Source organism: Monodelphis domestica, chromosome 1, assembly GCF_027887165.1.
Source record: "Monodelphis domestica isolate mMonDom1 chromosome 1, mMonDom1.pri, whole genome shotgun sequence".
Taxonomy (NCBI): Eukaryota; Metazoa; Chordata; class Mammalia; order Didelphimorphia; family Didelphidae; genus Monodelphis; species Monodelphis domestica.
In genome coordinates, this window is record NC_077227.1 from 122,636,190 (window position 1) to 122,655,743 (window position 19,554).

Sequence of the window (19,554 nt, forward strand, 5' to 3'; positions counted from 1 at the left end):
TTTAGAATAACCTTTTAAATACCCACAGTCTCCATCATTTCTTTGGCATTTCAGTGTACAGTCTAGAGGCACCACTTACTGGTGCAATGAATAATTATTTAAAAAAACAAAACATTGTCTTTTGTCTTAGAATTAATACTGTATATTGGTTCCAAGGCAGAAGAGTGGTCAGGACTAGACACTGGGGGTGAAGAAACTTGTCTAGGGTCACACAGTTAGGAAGCATCTGAGATCAGAGTTGATCCCCAGATCTCCTGTCTCCAAATCCATTGAGTCACCTACCTTCTCCTTGGTGAAATGAATTAATAAATAAACCTCATATTATATAATTTTCCCATATACCTTGTCTCTCCAATTAGACTGACTCTTTAAGGGTAGGAACTTGAATTTATTCATTTTTATAATTTCCCATAATGCCTAACACAGCATGTGTAGATGATATTCAATAAAATTCACTGATTATCTCACTGGATCTTTAAAGATACAAGATATGTGGCCCTATTGAATATGAACAAATAGGAAGGAAATGAGTATTTAAAAAGTGCCTACCAAAAACCCCATTTCCTAACTGTGTGACCTTGGGCAAGTCATTTAACCTGCATTGTCTAGCTCTTACTACTCTTTTGCCTTAGGACCAACACACAGCATTGATTTTAAGAGGAAGGTAAAGGCTTAAAAAACAAAAAACAAAACAACAACAACAAAAAAAAACAAAGGGCAGCTAGGTGGCTCAGGGAATTGAGAGCCAGGCCAAGAGATGGGAGGTTCTAGGTTCAAATCTGGCCTCAGACACTTCTTAGCTGTGTGACCCTGGACAAGTGTGACCCTAACCCCCTTTGCCTGGCCCTTAACACTCTTCTGCCTTGGAACCAACACATAATATTGATTCAAAGACAGAAGGTAAAGGTTTTTAAAAAATACTTACTACATGCCAGGCATTGTGCCCTGTGCTTTACAAATATTATCTCATTTGATCCTCATAACAATCTAAAGAGGCAGGTACTATTTTTATCCCTATTTTATAGTTGAGGAAACTGAGGCAAACAAGTGATTTGCTAAGGTTACACAACTGTTTCCAAGGCTATATTTAAACTCAGGTCTGCCTAAGTTTCTTGGTCTTTAGTAATTGTGTTCTGACATATCAAAATGTTAACTTGGGGGGACTTAAAAGTATAACAGTCTTAAAGGGAGAACCAACATGTATAGAAGCTATAGAGAGACAGATTTCAGTTCAATATTAGGAATGATACATCTAGTAATGGAAAGGACTGCCTTGTAAGGTAATGACTTTCCTATCCATGGAAGATTCTGAGCAGAGGCTAGATCATAGAGGGCCACTTCTTAGGAATGTTACAGGAGGAACTCCTCCATGGGTGGTTGTGGTTTGGACTAGATGATCTTCCAGCACTCTCTACTCTAGTATTTTATCATTCTAGGCAAATATTAGTATTGTGCTATGGGTCTGTGAATGTGCGTCTCTCCCCTGAATATCAGCTATATCTAATAGTGTTAACTGTAATATGATATGATCACTGGAATATATATCCTTAACCCCAAAGGAGATGGAATAAGTATTGGACAATTCTAGAATCAAGGTCAATCAAATAATCACAGCTGATGATTTTTTTATTGTATTGAACTTTTAAAAAGTCAGTTATTAGTTATACATTTACACAAATGACTTTATAACTGTTAGTCATAAATATAGAACATTCAGGAAGTACAAAGTACATTTCATCCACAGCACAATTCACATCCACATGAAGAATTTAACCAGAGAATTAAGTGCTTAACTTGTCCCCTGAAGTCAGTCTAGGACTTCTTTGATTTTTTTTAAAGGGAATAAAGAGATGTCCCATGTCCATGCAGTCCATGAAACCATAACTCGATGACTTAGAAAATGAGATTTACCCAAATCCTTAGAAATCAACCCAAGCTTGACCATTGCAAAGGCAGCAAAACATTGATAAGGCATTTATAATTCAGGAGCTGTCTTTACTTTCCAAAAAGCCTACCCTTATGTATAAAAATATATGTGAGAGTAATTTGGTAAATCCTATACCATGTGGCACTATGCCCCCCAAACAACTGCTGTCAAAGGCAGTAAGTACTGCAGTGTGTTTCTGGTGGGAGTGGGAATGATGGGCATATCACTTCTGCAAGCTTAATTCTATAGTGTGGGAAGTCATGGCTTGGCAAATCATGTTATTCTCTTTGCTTATGAAGCCACATCAGGAAACAGGATTCTGTCTCTAATAAAAATCATTACCTGGGAAAATTAAAAGTGGTCTCTGCCCCTAGACACCTATTTGACATAGTAACTCTGCAAAGCCAATGTGTTAAGTTATTGGTTCATGCTCATTTCATGGTAAACATTATAATAATTGTAAAGTGGCTTTGCCACAAGCTGAACGCATTCACTAGCCCAGCACATTTTCCATTAGTCTTTTCTCCTGGCAAGAGATACCAAAAGAAAATGAATGAATTCATTCTACTTTACTGCTGGATGAGCAGCCTTCAATGTGTTCCCCTTTGGTGAGTGGGTGCAGAGTTATAAGCAAAGTTGGGCCCCTGTTTTCCTCTTACAACTTGATAACTAACTCATCAGGAAAAAGAAAAAATTCCAAATGTAAATTTTGTGGGCTTTGTCGATAGCAATTCCTGAGGAAAACAACTGGAATAACTGAAAGGTCCCAGATGACTCCATGAGAGTGCTGATTTGGAGGTCACAAAACCTTAGTTTGAATTCTGGCTCCACCACTCTCTTTCTGACTTTGGACACATCGCTTAATTTCTCCGAGTCTAAGTTTCCTCACCTATAAATTACAGTGTCTGGACCAGGTGATCTGTAAGGTTTCTTCCAGTTCTAGATGCTATGTAGGCATAAGCAAAAGGGAGATTGAGGCAGCATTTTCAGTCCTTGGTAATATATAGATAGAACAGAGAACCAGGGATAAAAGTCAATGCTTACACTAAATAGCCTTTATTGATGGAATAATCATATCTCCCAAGCTCATTCCAGTGAGCATGGCCCCTATGGAATTTCCTTTCAGGTGTTTTTGCTGATTCTCAACAGGCAGACTGCCACCCACAGGGTTCTCTTTCCACTAAAGAGAAAGGAAAGCGATTGCTTCTGATCCTATTTACCTCAAGGGAAGTCATTCAAAATTGAGCAGTCAAGACAAAGTAGGAGGGGCAGGAAAAGAGAAGGAAAACATGGAAACTATCAAGATTACAGAATAAGGGGGGAAATTTTACTTTGTGCTCTACAAGAAGACTAAATGTCACCCATTTTACCAAACCCAACATCAACTCCACTGCCCAGACAGAGGAGGATTGGTTGGGGAACATTGGGACTGCCCAAATAGATTCTAGGGGAATTCCTGCTCCAAATACATAATATGCCACAGAAAAGATAAACTACATTTTTTCCTATTCAAAACTAAATGATCACATACCACGGTGCAGTAAGTACTTTTCCTTTACATGCACGGACATTGATTTTTATTTCTATTCTCCTCTATAGTCACAGAGATGAGTGTGGGATTACAGAAAATAATTTTTCCACACTCAGCTCCTTAATTAGGAAAACAGTGAGAATTGATTATCTAGCTTGTGAGTTATTCTAGATTTGTTGCCTCTCCTCTTAAGAAAAAAAATAGAGGGCTTTCTAGCCATTTCCTTATTCTGCAGGTAAGCAGGAAAAAATGGAAAATAATATAGCTCAGAGGAGTCAGTTTGACTCCTTATCATAGAACCGAAGATTTGGGGATATTACAGGACTTGTTAGTAATCTTCATAAAATGTTTTACTGGAAGAATGTTAGATTTCTGGAATTCTTTGTATACTTCTAGATTTCAATTACCTATTCAATCCCAGTCTTTGGGCCCAAAGAATAATGAAATTGTCTGCACCCTGAACAAAAACCTTTGTAAGACAGGGAAAGATGGAAGCTCCTTAAGGACAGGACCCTGTCTGATACTTATTTCATATTCTTTAGGCACACAGCAGGTAGCTCAAGAACAACTTTTACTGGTCTACTGATTACACTTTAACATTAACCTGTCTTGCCTTTCATGTCAAACCCATCAATGCAATTTGGTTTCATTTTATTTCTCATTTTACTAGGGATCTCATTTTAATTTAAAAGTTCCTTGGCCTCATTTGAAAGGTATTGTGTCAATGGCTAGCTATGTATTTGTAATTACCAAGAGTGGAAAGGGGCAGGTGCATTGGCAGCCAAGCAGAAGCTGTTTCAGGATATTCTGGCTGTCAGAATGTAAGACATTCAGGAAGTTCAGAGGAAGTAATCTGAATTGCTTGCCATTTCTCCTAGAAGCATAATGACTTCTGATGTCAGACTGTGATGAAAGAATTAGATGCATTAAGTTAAAAATCTCACTATATGTACACATATATGTATATGTGTATCATGAATTTCCCCCCTTTCCCTTTATTTATATGTGTATTTACATATATAAATGTAGAACCAGTATTAGTTTTCAGAATATGAATTCAGAACTTCAGGCTGGTAATGGTATGAAAGTGTTCTGAGAAACATTTCCTATAGATCATCATTCGTATGAGACCTTAAGAGAGGAAAACCTTCAGCATTTCTGAATATACTGATCTCAACCCCAAAGTTAATCCGAGAAGCAAATGATTTAGAGTTGGAAATGACAAGGTCTCAGTGTTCTATAATGCAATACAATGGGAGGATCAGGAACACGTCTCCACCTTACCTCTAAACTATGAGCTCAGCCCACTCTGCATTCAGACAGCCCTAGAAAGCATGAATTTTTTATGCTCATTGGAATGGATGGGGAAGGGAAGCACAGGCTATTTCTTGCCTGACTCATTAAACAATCATTGGTTCATTCAGTCTTCATAGCCTTCAAGGAGAACACACATATTTCCATGGAAGGCTTAACGAAGTGTTGTTCCCCCCTTCCCCCCTTGCTGGATGGTAACCCTTTTGTCTTAACCATTTGCCAAATAAATTAATGTATTTCTTTCATTCTTACATATCAGGGATGCAGTGGTGATGAGATATATATCAATAACTAGAATGTGAAAAGCTGAAATAATTTCTTTGAATCCTTTCTTAAATCAAAGGTAAAAAATAAACTCTCTGTGAATATATAAACAACCTTGAAGAAAGAACAAGCTGAAAATCAGGGGAGATGATCACTTATACGTAATTTTCTATTGCTCCAGGTATTAATTATATACAGTACATAATTAGATGATGAAAAACAGAGCAATTTTGTAGGAATACACTGGCTAGGAGAATAAAGAAAATCCCTTCTAGAGGTGATGCAGCAGAGGCTAAATTGTTTTGGATATTAGAAATTTCTGATTCTAGTGGCAAAAATGGGTGGGAACACTGTCCCCTTTGGATTGCTAATCCTGACAAAAGTTAAAGCTTGCATATTTGGAGCAGATTTGTATGGATACTGGTCGCTTCAGACCAGAGAATCACGGTCAGGTTCACAGCATATTCTTAGGAGCATTACCTTCTCTTGAAATGTTCACTAAAAAGGTCCCAAGTGTCCCAGACAACCTAAGTTCCAACAATTGTATTTTCAGGAAGGCCTTTTGCTTGAGGCTGTGTCAGTGACATCACTCAGTGCTTTCCAGTTTACAGAAGGAAGCTGTGCTCAGCGCAGAGCTATTCCTTTGGGACTCATTGCAAGATAGGGACAAGAGACTTACTATAGACTGCCTTTAAGCATGAGAAATGGCAAAAATTCTCATTATGGACAAATTTGGATCTGACAGAGTTTATGAGAACCTCAAATGGCCTGCAGTTGTCACTTATATTAGGAGATGGGATAAACTGATAGAAAAAGAAAATACCTCCCCCTGTTATCAGATGATCAGACGCTAGAAGTTCCATATTGAGGTAACTTTAGTGAACAATTAACACTTGTCTTTGATTTCTAGTTAGTTACTATTGAAGTCTTAGTCTTGGTCATACAATCAGTGCAAAACCAGGAACGTAAGCATTTGCAAGTATGCCGTTTCCATCCCACTGAATGTGAACTATCAATCTGCAAGAACATTTCTGAGCTCAGGGAATGTAGAATCCACCACCATGGCTGTGCTTCCCAGTGGACCATCTTCTTTTCCATTCCCTTTCGCCCCTTCCCCTTCTCCCCCCTCCCCCTACCCCACTTTGGTCTCACATGACAGACACAAGATAAAAATGAATCTACCAGAACAGGAAATTCACTTCACACAGCACAAAATATACAAATGGCACTAAGATGTACACACATTCAGATTTAGTTCTGTTGAGCAAGGCAAAGGAAAAGGCTCTTGGGCTTCCTCTGGCCCAGGTTAACGGCTTTTGCCTCTCATCTTCAATATGAACTAAAACAACATGGCAGTAGGCAAAAAGAAATGGAATCCCTGCTCTTTCCCATCCCCCACCCCCACCCCCCTTGCCAAACAGAAGTTAAAAAAGCAATATGTTAACACGGTTTTTACTTTCATTTTAGTAGGTCTTAGCCCTGGGTGTTATCTGACCTCTCCCTTGGGTGCTGACTAAATTTGTCACTGATTGTTTTTAAAAAGACCCAAAGTGTCTATTCAGAGGTGGCTCACATTCCGATAGGAAGGACCCCTTGAAACTCACTTCTGAGGCAAAATAAAGTAAGATGAAATAAAAATATTTCTACCACTCCCCAGAGTACCATATCTGATAGCCATAGAAAAGCCCAGGCACTCGTAATGTACATTACATATGAACAATAAAGATGAGGGAATTTCTACAAGAAATTGGATCCCTTCCTTGGTGGGTCATATGGTAATACAACACTGACAAAGCCAGGCCCCAAGCATAATGGGAATGGTTTCACAGAATGGCGCTGGGTAGAGGGAGATTTCTTCTTTTGTTTCCTCTTAGATGTTACTCAGAAAATGGTGGGAACATGCCTAGATCAGCAAAGTCTTCAATATTATAATTGCCTGTTCCCTGGGTTGGGTCTCCTGGCATCGGTAGCATGTCCTGTAGAAGAAGGGAAAAAAGCCAAAAAGAAAGCTGGGTTACTTGGTAAAGAACTGGGCAGATCCCAGGAGGCCAGCCTGCCAGATAGGCTCAGATTCATTTTTCTAAGTGGCACAACCTGGAATTGCTCCACAAGCCTCTGAAAAATTCAGATCAGACTATGGTTTTCTAAGGATTGCTATGGATTCTCCTTCCACTGGCAACAATTTTTCTCCTTAAGAGCATTACTAGGGGTAAGTATACACAAACTAGTCTATGTGAACAAATTGAATTTTACATTGAGAGGAAGGCACAAAATGCAGGTTAGTCTGTGTATACTGTACGTTATGGACACCTATAAAGCAACAGACATGTAAAGGGGGAACAGCTAGTAGATCATAGAATTTATATTTTATTTATGTGAAAAATAATGATTTCAGTGGGCAAGTTTTGCTTCCAGCATAAATGTCTTTAGTTTTAACAAATCAGTTAACTTCTCTGTGCCTCAGTTTACCCATGTAGAAAATGGGGACAGAAACATGTACATTCCTCACAGGGCTATGGGGAGGTTTCATGTTGGTTAAGTGCTTCGAGATCCATTGTAAGGAAAATTATTTTGGAAGCACAAAAGATTACCCTTTTTGATGGCTAAGGAAATGCTCACACAAAAGACCTGATATAAAACCTGGATACTCTGTACGTGTAAGATGAAACGGTTGCCTTTTAATGACAGTAAAAGCAACTGTATCTCTAAACATTCATCCATAGGGACACTGAGTAGCAAGCTAATAATGAAAAAGGGAACCTGAGTAGTTGACAGAGGAAGGTATATAGTTCTGGAAAGCCATGGCCTCATCAGTATACAAATGATTTTTTACTACAGTCTATAAAAGATTTAAAAAAGAAAGAGAAAGAGATTTGAATAGGCGGGATGTCCCAGCTCAAAGTTTCCTTTTCACTGCTGTCCAGGGTACCACTATGGACAGGACATCTCATCCAACCAAGGCTAGCCCAGGCCAAAAGGAGGCTAAGAGATGAAACGGGAAATGAACAGCTTTGGCCCTAATATTAGGGATGGCAGGGTAGGGTTGAGTGCTATTTGAATGGCTTAGGAAAAGATACAGAGTTCATCTTACCTGCTTGAACCTTCTGGAGGTGAGATTTTTGTTGTTGTTATTAGAGTCATTGCAATCAGAAAGGAGAAATCACCACTTACTGGGTTATACTGCAAGACAGTGGGGGCAATATCCAGAAAGCCAGGTCCAGTCCACCCTGAGCACAAGTGATGGGGCAGCCAACATCACAGCAGAGAGTGAAACATCCCATGGGAAAGATGCCTCCATGACAAACTAATCAGACTGCAGTATGATTAACTGGATTAGAGACAAGGTAAAAGACTGGGTGGCGCTGGAACTCTCCCTCTCTAGTGAAGAGACAAGAAATATGAGCTCCTCCCAGGGTGGACAGGCCCTAGCTGCTGGAGGTGTTTAAAGCCCAAAGAAGTCTGCAGAAGTCAGGCAACATTGTGGATGGGATATGGCTGACATTTATTTTTATATGCTAGAATTTTTCATATTGGGGGAATTCTGAGATTCTGGGCATATTCTCAATCATAATAAGCATTCCTTAAGGATCTACTATATTCAGTTTGCTGGGGAAATATGGTTTAAATGGGATATCAGATCTGTCCTTATGAAATTTTCTCTTTTGATATTGAATAAGTTTAAAGATTTTACTATGTTACATCAATTACAAAAACATAACCCTTAGCTCCCTGCTTAGAATCAATATTAAGTATTGTTTCCAAGGCAGAAGAGTGGTAAGGGCTAGGAAATGGGGGTTAAGTGACTTGCTCAGGGTCACACAGATAGAAAGTATACAAAGTCAGTCAAATCTGAACCCAGGTCTTCTCATCTCTAGGCTTGGTTCTCAATTTGCTGAGCTGCCCCCTTGTTATATAAATGTTTAATGAATTCATGTTAAATACAAAATAGCTGGAAATATGTTTACTTTCCTCTCCCCTCTCCCTCCAATTCCCCTTTAGTATATGCGCTGCTGAAACAAGCACCCAGTTCCCTTAAAAAAAAAAGAAAAAACCCTTACTTTCTGTCTTAGAATTTAATACTGTGTATTAGTTCTAAGGCAGAAGAGTGGTCAGGGTTAGGCAATGGGGGTTAAGTGACCTGCCCAGGTCACCCATCCTAATTCCCTTTTAATCAAGGGGCATAGTTATGGTCTTGAATGAGGACAAGCAAAAACTTGGAATGCTGCAGCAGGGAAGAAGAGAATAGGAAGCAGATAAAAGTATTCGGTACCTATGAGAAGGTACTCTATTTACCTGGAATACTTCAGTCTGATTGGGCTGCTGATGTGAATGTTGGTCACTGCTCTGCTGATTATGATGCTGGTTTTGCCACTGCGACCAGACCTCTGAAGGCCTCCCTTGAAACTGCCCGCTACTTTGTCCACTTTCAGCTGAAAGATTCCGATGCAGGACAGTTTCTTTAAAACGGATACTAAAGATCTGAGATCTCTAAGAACTATTTCAGTTCTAGTGTCTCTGATAAATCTGAAAAAAAATATTTCACCTAGAATTCAGCTTATGTACTTGTCACATAAAGGAGAGTCTTTCTCTTTCCCTCTGGTTAAGAAAAAAAAATGAAATCAAGCACCCATATGGCAGATGGACTGAGGAGAAAGAGAAATCCTCTATGCCTTTGGGTTCATGTGATGAGAAAGGCAATGCTTCTTCCTGGTCCCCTGTCATATTCCTGCTCTGGAGACCACCTGTTCGTCTAATAGAATGGTTTACATTTTGTCATAAATGATCATCTGATATAACATCTGCCAGGCACGTTCATTAGTACTGTCTGTGACAATGTATTTATCACAAGTTGTAAAAAGATTCACTTTTTAAAAAAATGCTTCCCTTCCATCTTAGAATCACTACCAAATATTAGTTCTAAGGCAGAAGAGCAGTATGGGCTAGGCAATGGGGGTTAAGTGCCTTGTTCAGGGTCACACATCTAGAAAGTGTCTGAAGTCAGATTTGAACCCAGGACCTCCCATCTCAAGGCTTGGCTCTCTATCCACTGAGCAACCTGGCCACCCCTAAAAGATTCACTTTTAAACTGGGTTCTCATGGCAAACTAACTAAATAGATCAAGTTGGAACAAAACAAAACAAAACAAAACTGGATTCCAAGATGCTTGTAGGGTTGTAAGCATCCTCAATCAGACCTGGATTTTTGGGCTCTGATTGAAAAACAAACTCAATCACAGATCATACTGTCTTGAATCAGCTATTACTTCTGATAAGATAATAATTTCCTCTTACCTTTTAAGGATACTTAATGTGAGCAAAATCAATTCCAGGAGCATTTCTTTGTGTCTCATAGTTGATAAAACTGACCACTATGTTACCCAATGTCCCCTCAATAAAGATCTACTTGGCAAATTCATCTTTGAGTTTCTCTTGTTCAACAGTGAAAATGATGAAACCCCATGTTTCCCTTTCTGCCCTGGCTTCCAGGATGTTTAGAGGTAAGTTTCACATCCAAATGTAGAAATTACCCTTTTCTCCAGTGTCTTATAATATCTTAACTCATTTCCCATGCTTCCTTGGAATAGTCCTTTTCTTTCTTTTCTTTTTAATACTCTTAGTCAATTTGATATGGGGGGTGTATGTGTATGTGCATGCCCATATATGTCATTCTAAATGATCTAAGATCTTTTCAAATAACAAGTGAGGCACAAATATAGCATTTATCTGACCTGGCCCCTATTTGTTTCGCTTTAGGAGGCTAATTTTACCATTACATAGACCAGAAGTTCAGTCTATTAAAAAGAGGAAGAGAACTTTTGAGGGCATTTGAAAGGGACTCTGAGATCTCTAAGAACTACTTAAAGGTAACTCAGCTCTTATACATTATTATTATTTTTTAACAACCCTCCTCTTCTGTCTTAGAATCAATATTAAGTGTCAGTTCCAAGGCAGAAGAGTTGTAAGAGCTAGGCAAATGGGCTAAGTGACCTGATACACTCCCTCCTATGCTCCCTAGCTGCTCCATTTTTTTTAATTAAAATTTTTTTGTTAGCTGTGCCATTCTTGTATTATTTTTAAAGAACACCTAATGGAGAAAATATGCAAAATAGTATAACAAGCAGATTTTTAGGTTAAAATGCTTTTTTTTATTCCACCAGGAATTATTGGTTTATTTTCCTCCTTTCAACCACATCAAATATGACTTTTTTATTTCCAATTCAAAGCATCATAATAATGATTTTGAGACATTAGGTTGCCTCTCAGTGGGCACACAGCCAAATATGTCCAGTGCATTGCTCCAGTTGATATCAATGGGAAATGCATACACCATCTGAAGCATGGATGTTATGTCAGTCTTGGACCTTGGGATATGTTCAGGAAGAAGAAATACCTTGATAAACTATCATTTACTATAGCAACTTTTGTATTTATTACTGAGCCTATCACCAGTGTTTACAGAATATTAAGTGGTAACTATAGTATTAATAGCATTTTCAAAAGCAAGAGAGGCTAGCTGCACTTTATCCAGACGAATTCATGGCCATTCATTTACTCTAATAGAACTCTACTGTCATTTAGACAAAAGGAATTTTCATGAAAAAGTATAAGGCAAGCTCTAATGATTTTTCCACAATATTGTCATATCCATAAACCTTCCTGCTCACTCTTTCAGAGAATTATATGTTTTTAATAGGCCTTTGATTTCCCCAGAATTTGGGTTTGGCCACATTGTGGGGAGGGAAAAATAAAGTACACCATTCAGTATGAATAATATCCTTAAGTGGTCTTATTATTTGAATTCCTACTGCATTTATCTACTGGGCTCAAATTAGTGACCATATGTGATGCAGTTATAATTTGGAATAGTGATAATTTGAATACATGTGAACCTCTCACAGGGTTCATTATTCCTACAAATCAGGTCCTAATTGTGGCAAAATCAGCCCCTTTGTTGCTGTTTGCTAGTGGGAGGGTCTTATGCCATAGAAAATAGCACTTGGTTATTGTGGAGTTTGAAGATGTTTCCAGAATTCAGGATGCCCCAACCTGTATCTTTACTGAGCTATTTTTTAATGGTAAGAACCAAATTTGGACTTTGAATACAGATAGCGCATATTCAAGGTAAATGGATACCAAGTAGTGGGAATTTGGCCCAAAGAGATCTGGGCAACGCTGTCAATACTCACTAGTAATTCTCCTTTTTATATGTGTAGAATTGGCGTCACTTAGGTATGCTGGGACAGATAGTCCAAGACCAAGGATGTGTCAGATACGGCTTGTTCATTTCACAATAGTTCAGTGTCAGTAATTTCAATAGAGTTAAGTGCTCAGGGGGAATTGTGAGTGTATTAACACTTGATGATCATTAGGTGTAAGAATATCAATAGACCATGGCTGCAGATGATGACTTTCTTTGGCTAAAGTATCTTGAAAGATAGTCTATTGAGACTCAGAGGGTTATTCTCTTTGTCAGCCAAGGGAATGTGAGCTTCGACAAAATCATAGATCAGCTGAAATACTTAAGAATTTTAGAGCACAAATCAGAACATTCATGGTTTCTGGAAAGCATCATTTTCTTGTCCCAAATGGCCTTCCTTTAGATCTTTGTGAAATATGTGCGGCTATGAACATATATGTGTGTGTGTGTGTGTGTGTGTGTGTGTGTGTGTGTGTGTAAGCACACATACATATTCTCTATCTATCTATCTATCTATCTATCTATCTATCTATCTATCTATCTGTCTGTCTGTCTACTTGTCCATCTCTCTATATATTTGTCTATCTGTCTGTCTGTCTATTTATCTCTCAATTAACTATGACCACCAGAGGCATGGAGGTGTTCTAGCTATCAATAATATCATTTATTTCACTTAAAGGTCAACAAAGGACTTCCAAGTTCTTACTAAAGCAAGAAAACCCTTTTGGTTTTAATCCTTATTAAAAATTATTAAGTACAGAAGAGCAAAAATAATCTGATTCTGGAATATTATTAGGTACTCCAGGGCCATTATTCTGAAACTCAACTATTTCTAATATGTAAAATGTAAAAGATTCAGGTGAATGTGCCCTGGAAGTTTTCTGGGGAGGGCAGGAAATAACTGATACGAGGTATTTTTTGCTTAGAATTTGCTTCTTCTGAAGCAAATTACCTCACTTGCTTCCTGCTCTTGTCCCACAGGCTTAGGGTAGTGAGGATATATTTGCATAACTGCCTTTCTGGGCTGTGGAGAGGTTCTCCCCTCCAGTTTGCCTTCTCCTGATCAGTTATGCTGGTTTAGCAAATAGTAAATGGCAAACAGTAAATAGAAGCCATCCTTGGATAAAGTCTATACTAAGTTTGGATGTATAAACACATCTAAGATATCCCTTAGCAAAAATAGAGCTATAATTTTAACAAACTTCCCTATTATAGAAGGTCTTTTACCTGTATCTCATGATTTCATTTAGTCATCAAACTTTTAAAACTTTCCTAGATATACTGGGTGCCCCAAAAGTCTTGGCTAAGGCTTCAAACTGCACAAAGACCTTTGGGACACCCTGTACATTACACCACATCCTAGATAATAGCCTAAATGATGCCGGAAAAAAACAAACACCAAAAACGTTTTCCCCTTATACACACTAGAGTTACTTCAATGTTCTTTGTTTTAGAATAGTTTTAGTTTTTTTTTAAACCCTTATCCTCTGTCTTGGAATCAATACTGTGTATTGGTTCTAAGAAGAAGAGTGGTAAGAGCTAGGCAATGGGGAATAAGTGACTTGCCCAGGGGCACACAGCTAGGAAGTATCTGAGGCCAGATTTAAACTCAGAGTTTTCCATCTCTAGGTCTGTCTCTCAATCAACTGAGCCACCTAACTGCCGCAGTAAATATCTATTCTAAGGAAGAAGAATGGTAAGGACTAGGCAATTGGGGCTAAGTGATTTCCCCAGGGTCTCATAGCTAGGACATATCTAAGACCAGATTTGAATCTAGGTCCTCCTGACTCCAGGCCTAGATAAACTATTCTAGCCTGGAGATGGAAAGTCCTGGGTTCAACTCTGGCCTCAGACACTTCCAAGGTGTGTAATTCCGGGCAAGTCACTGATCTCCAATTGTCTAACCCTTGCCACTATTATATTTTACAGATGATACTAAGACAGAAGATAAGAACAAAACAAAACAAAACAAAAGCCAAACCAAAACACAGTATGTAGATTTAGAAGAATGAAAATGGGTGAGAAAGTTCTGATATATTTAATAAGCAAATACCACCTTTCATTTTGGTACAAAGCTGTGAATTCCAAGAAACTATGTAAAGGAAGAAATAAAGTAAATATTGAGAGAAAAATAAAATTTAACATTTAAAAAAAACAAAAGAATTGCCTCTTCCTGAAAACTAAATGGAGAGAAAAAATTCTGATGAAAAGTTCTCATTAGTTGACTTCTCATTTCTTAAGGCATCCTATCTGTATCTCATCCTTACTCTTCAGTCTCCCTTTCTTTCTGCCATTCAGCTCTACAGCCTTCCTGGGCTAGCTGGCTTAGGTTGCTCCTAGAATATCAAAATCAGAATTGTGCCATCCTAGAGCTGCTGCATATACAGACTTGCCATTTTGGCGCCAAGAATCAGCAGTCATTTTCTCTATCAGCAAAAATGGAAAGAAAGACAGCTGGGAGTTGTAATGGAGCTTGGAGTGCCATTTCCTAACAACACACCAGATCTTGGGTGTCTCCACCAGACTGTGGTAAGAGTAAACCCCCACTGAGTGAAATGTATCCTATTGGAGGCTTGTGGCATCCCAGGGAGCTGAGGCAGTGGGATGGCATGCTCCTTTTTCATCTGGGATCAATCACTGCAACTTTACCCTTGCTGACAGTTTCCCTTTCAAGATATTCAGCTGATTCAGGCATCCTGCTGATGACCACTAATGGCAAGGAGATTTTTAAAAAATGCTTTCTTAAAAGGCTCACATGTCTGAGGCTCACCCTCAGAGATCCCATCTGGTTATACCTAATTGGATGAGGTCACCATGTGGAATAGCAGTGGCAGTACACTACAAAAGAGAGATATGGTGGGCAGGGACTACTGCTCACTTAATTTTTTTAGAATTGTCTTTTTATTGGTATATGGAACCTCCAGTGACGATCAGCCCTTGCTCTGTAACTTAAGAGTCCTGGATAGTGGCCTGGGAACCCCGAGAAGTTGTGATTTGTCTTCTAGAATCACAAAGCTAATAAGCATCAGTTACAACTTAAATCCAAGTCCTCCAGATTCCCAGACCAGTTCTTTATCTACTCTGTCTTGTTGCCTCTCTATGATCACTCACTTTGAATTAAAAACTCAGAGTAAGCATAGGGCAAAAAGTGGTGTTTTCAATAAAGATTCGAAACTTCCTAAGAGATATATAAAAAATGTAAGATTGCATTAAATATTTATAATCTATGGCGAGGCCTTAATCACTCCACCCCCCCAACACACACACATCCTAGACCCCAAAGGCCCATTTAATGTAAATAGCTTATTATCTCACTCGGTTAAATAATTCACCAAGACATTTATACCTTATATTATTCAGGCTGTTTAGAACTCATTGGATTTCTGAAAACAGTTATTCACATTATTTAGCCTCACATTTGGCTTTGCTACTCTTTTTAGACTTAGTTACAATGGCAAACTCTTTCATGGATCTATTCCAACAAAAATTTAGTTCTTTGGGGATTGGATCGGCCACTTGGTATAGTAGTACTCTGTTTCTGCAGAAATCTCACATTCAAGCAAAATGGGACTGGCTGTGAGGCCTCACTATGAAGAGTTATAAGCTTAAGTCAACACAGCCCGACATAAAACTAAGAGAGGAAATTTGGCTATAAAGAGTCCAGAGCTAAGTCTTGAAAGGTTAAGAAATATATTGGGGTTACAAAAACCCAGTTTTAATTTCATTAATCAAAGATGCTACAGGTCAAGTCATCTTTCCTTTCAAAGTATAATTTTTACCAGCCACAAAAACTGTCCCGAAGAGTCTAGTGAATATTCATTTTGCTTTCTTTTTAACTTACTGGATTAACTGCTTATTAGATGGTGTCTGGGCAGTTGTCATGTGAAATTCAAATCCTTGGCTTACTGAGCCAGAGAAAAATTCTGCATAATTCTTAGCTAGAGAGAATGGAATCATCTTTTTCTCCCTTTAGATTTTGTTTTTGATATCTTTTGACATCTTTGACTTTGCTACTGGATAATCATGTAGGTTATTGGTGGTGGGAGGGTAAAGCTGGTGGACCATGGCATTCTTCATCACATGAACCATGGGCAATCATTCCCACAGCTGACCACATTTCTTCAGAGTTATCACTGGTCAATTCAGTTTGGATGCATATTGTACATGTACATCATGCCTGTGTCAGGGGGATACTTGTAAGTATTATTTATTCATCAACAGAAGCTCTTTGAGATAGTACAGCTTCCCATATTTTTTTTTTCTGTAAAATATAAGACATCCTGAAAATAAGAATGGTGGTTTTTCAGAATGTTTAACACTTACAAAACAGTTGCATTTAAAATGTCTGTTGAAGTCTGCTTTATTGGTGTGTGTATATGTGTGTGTGCATGTGCATGTAAGAAAGCTAGTCATAGTGAACAATTTCCATGCTAGCTTTGGCTATCAGAGCTTTGGTCCAATTGATGCTCAGAGAGGTGGGGAGGGAGAGAGATAGTGGGGGTGGGAAGAGACAGAGGGGGAGAGAGAGGAGGGAGACAGAGACAGAGGCATAGAGAGAAAGAGACTCACACAGAGAGACAGACAGACAGACAGAGAGAGAGAGAGAGAAAGAGGAGAGAGAGAGAGAGAGAGAGAGAGAGAGAGAGAGAGAGAGAGAGAGAGAGAGAGAGAGAGAGAAAGAGGGAGAGAGAGAGAGAGAGAGAGAGAGAGAGAGAGAGAGAGAGAGAGAGAGAGAGAGAGAGAGAGAGAGAGAGAGAGAGAGAGAGAGAGAGAGGGGTAGGGATAGGGAAAGAACCTCAGATGTCAATGATATAACTTCCTTTATAAGGGTAGGTTGATAGCTTCTTGGTTACTTATAGTCCTAAAAAGTTGCATCAGGCAGTGACAGGCCAAGTGACCTTGCCCAAAGCAACCCACAAAGTATGCCTCAGAGGTGGGGTTTGACCCCACATTTTCTGGCTCTCTATGCACCATGCTAGATTACCTCCCATGATGCCTTTCCTATATTGGCAAAGTTATGTTCATATTCATTTCCTCTTTGTTTCCATTTTGCTTTTTGCCATTTATTCAATGATAAGATAACAGGCAGATATAAAAAACCTCCCAAGACAGTGGGACATGCACTAGTGTTCTGCCCCCTAACTTTCCATTTTGGCCTGCATGCACTAATAGGAAGTAAACTGTAGCTAGTCCTGGGATAAAATGTAAGAAGAGCTGCCTCACCTGCTTCTACCCCTGGACTTTAAAGGAAAACCTACTGAACCCATGTCAACCTCCATTTTAGCAGTAGGTAAAATGGCCCCTGAAGCTTTTCACTTACCCAATGGACCTTTTCCCCCAACAAGTGGTAAACCAAGATGGATCCCAGCATGTATTAAATAAAGTAAGAATATGCAAAGTTACTATAGGACAGAAGCAAATGCAGTAATAACTCCCATCCCTAGCACAGGATGGCTTCTGGAATTCAAACTATGACGTGAATTCAAGCTTAAAAAATGCCCACAGACTGATACACTTGAAATTCTCAGGGAGGTACTATCCTCATAGCCTCTCCAGAGGGGCACGGCTGTTTTCCTGAACTTTGTTGAGTTTCATATTAAGATGAGGGTTGTTTATTTTGTTCTACATGCTCCAATGGATTGAAATTATATGTGAGTCTCATATTACAAGTAAATAAGATTAATAGTTGGATAAGCATCTGAATTCACAAGGGTAAAAATCAACCAAATAAACAAACCAGCTGCTATTGGATTAGCGTCAAGAGATGCTGCACTCAATGATATTGCATTGTGCTATCAAGAAGCGTTTCCATTAAAAGCAATAATGGGGTTACTACTGATAAGTAAACATTTTCTCTTAAAGGAATTAGACTGTTTTTAATCAGATGACAATGAAATCAAGTCCAAATGTAAACTTTCAAAATGCCCGATACAGGCTCAGAGTTTCTGCAATTTTATGTCAGGCAGATTTTTACAGTTTTACCCCATAGCTTCCCATAAATTCATTGGTGTAGGGACCTCCTTGTATAGAAAATGCCTCCACAGATTCAGAACAACACCTTGCCTGTAACTTAGTATCTTAAGAGAGTTACCCAGGGCACTGAGATGTTAAGTGACTTGCTCAGATGAGCTCACATGTGTCCTGAACCCAGGTCTTCTTGACTTTATCTTATATGCCACACTGCCTTAGGATAATCATTTCATTAGATAAATGTCTTCTCTAGAAGGTATCTATAATATTTAAGAAGCTTGGGCATCACCTTGGGCTTCTCAGCAACAGATGAACTGATTCCTTCCTACTTTCTCACTGCTAGCAATGGCTAAGTCTTTCCTTGGGAAAGACACTGAAGAAATTAATTTTAAAATGAAATGTGATCTATGTGGCAAGGGCCTCTGGGAAATGCACCAAAATGGGCAGTTAGTTGTTTGCAAGACCCTGATAAACAAAGCCCACTATCACACAAGGAGACATTTTGCAACCTCCTGAAGAGAGCTCAAGTGACCAGGACCAAATTTCTAAATAATACCACAGGTCAAAAAGTAGCTTCATTAGAAGCTTCTTCCAAAATTGAGGGGAATATTCCACACCCCACTGACATGAGAGGGGCTAAGGTTCTAGACAGAACATATTCAGGAAAGATTATGCATTGTGGCCCCTCACAGCAAATCATTTCAAACCTACCAAACCCCGAGGTCCTGTTTGCGAGGCTGGAGTAGGCGTTCCCACTAGGTGAAGAAGTAGCTGGACTGGAGAGAGGACTGTAGGAGGATGGGTCGGCTGGGTAGGTGTGGCTGGTCCCAATCCCAAAGGGAGAAGACTGAGTCTTGCTGGACTGCGTTGGGATTTGCTAACCCCCCCACAAAGAAAACAAACAAACAACATCACAAAGTTCTCCTTATTTTATACCTCCTGGTAGACTCACACCACCAGGAACCAGCAAGTGTGCTGCATGGGTTGGCAGAATAATGCTCCATGGATTCTGTCAACTCTAAACATAATGTTTGACATCCAGAGACCTGCACTTCCTGCCACAGGCATTTAAGGAAAGAGACGGTAATATGTGAACATACACTGCCTGAGCAGAATAGGAAAATGAATGCTCTTTCCAGGAGGTACCAGCTCAGATGAGTGGCATCTATTTAATATCTAGGCAAGGCATCATAAAGACTTAGTTCAGCCAGCTGTAGAAGATGTCTTTCTTTGCTCAGTGTCTCACAAGTTGATACTGACTGTTTGCCTTCCTATTACTGTCACTTTGCAAGAACAATGGGAACACCCAGCAAGGGCAAATCTTCATGGCCAAAGAACAATAAAGAAGCCA

General features: G+C 39.1%; 1 protein-coding gene across 3 annotated transcripts in view; it reads right to left on the reverse strand.

Moving 5' to 3' along the window:
• Window positions 1-1,608: 1,608 nt before the first annotated feature.
• Window positions 1,609-19,554, reverse strand: part of ARNT2 (aryl hydrocarbon receptor nuclear translocator 2) — a 268,147-nt gene continuing 250,201 nt past the window's right edge. For all 3 annotated transcript variants that reach the window (XM_001367918.3, XM_056806028.1, XM_056806035.1), the window contains 3 exons: window positions 18,915-19,080; window positions 9,330-9,466; window positions 1,609-7,012 (listed from right to left, as the gene is read on the reverse strand). In XM_001367918.3, coding sequence (XP_001367955.2) covers window positions 6,914-7,012; window positions 9,330-9,466; window positions 18,915-19,080 — 402 coding nt within the window. In that variant the 3' untranslated portion in view covers window positions 1,609-6,913. The remainder of the gene's footprint in view (window positions 7,013-9,329; window positions 9,467-18,914; window positions 19,081-19,554) is intronic.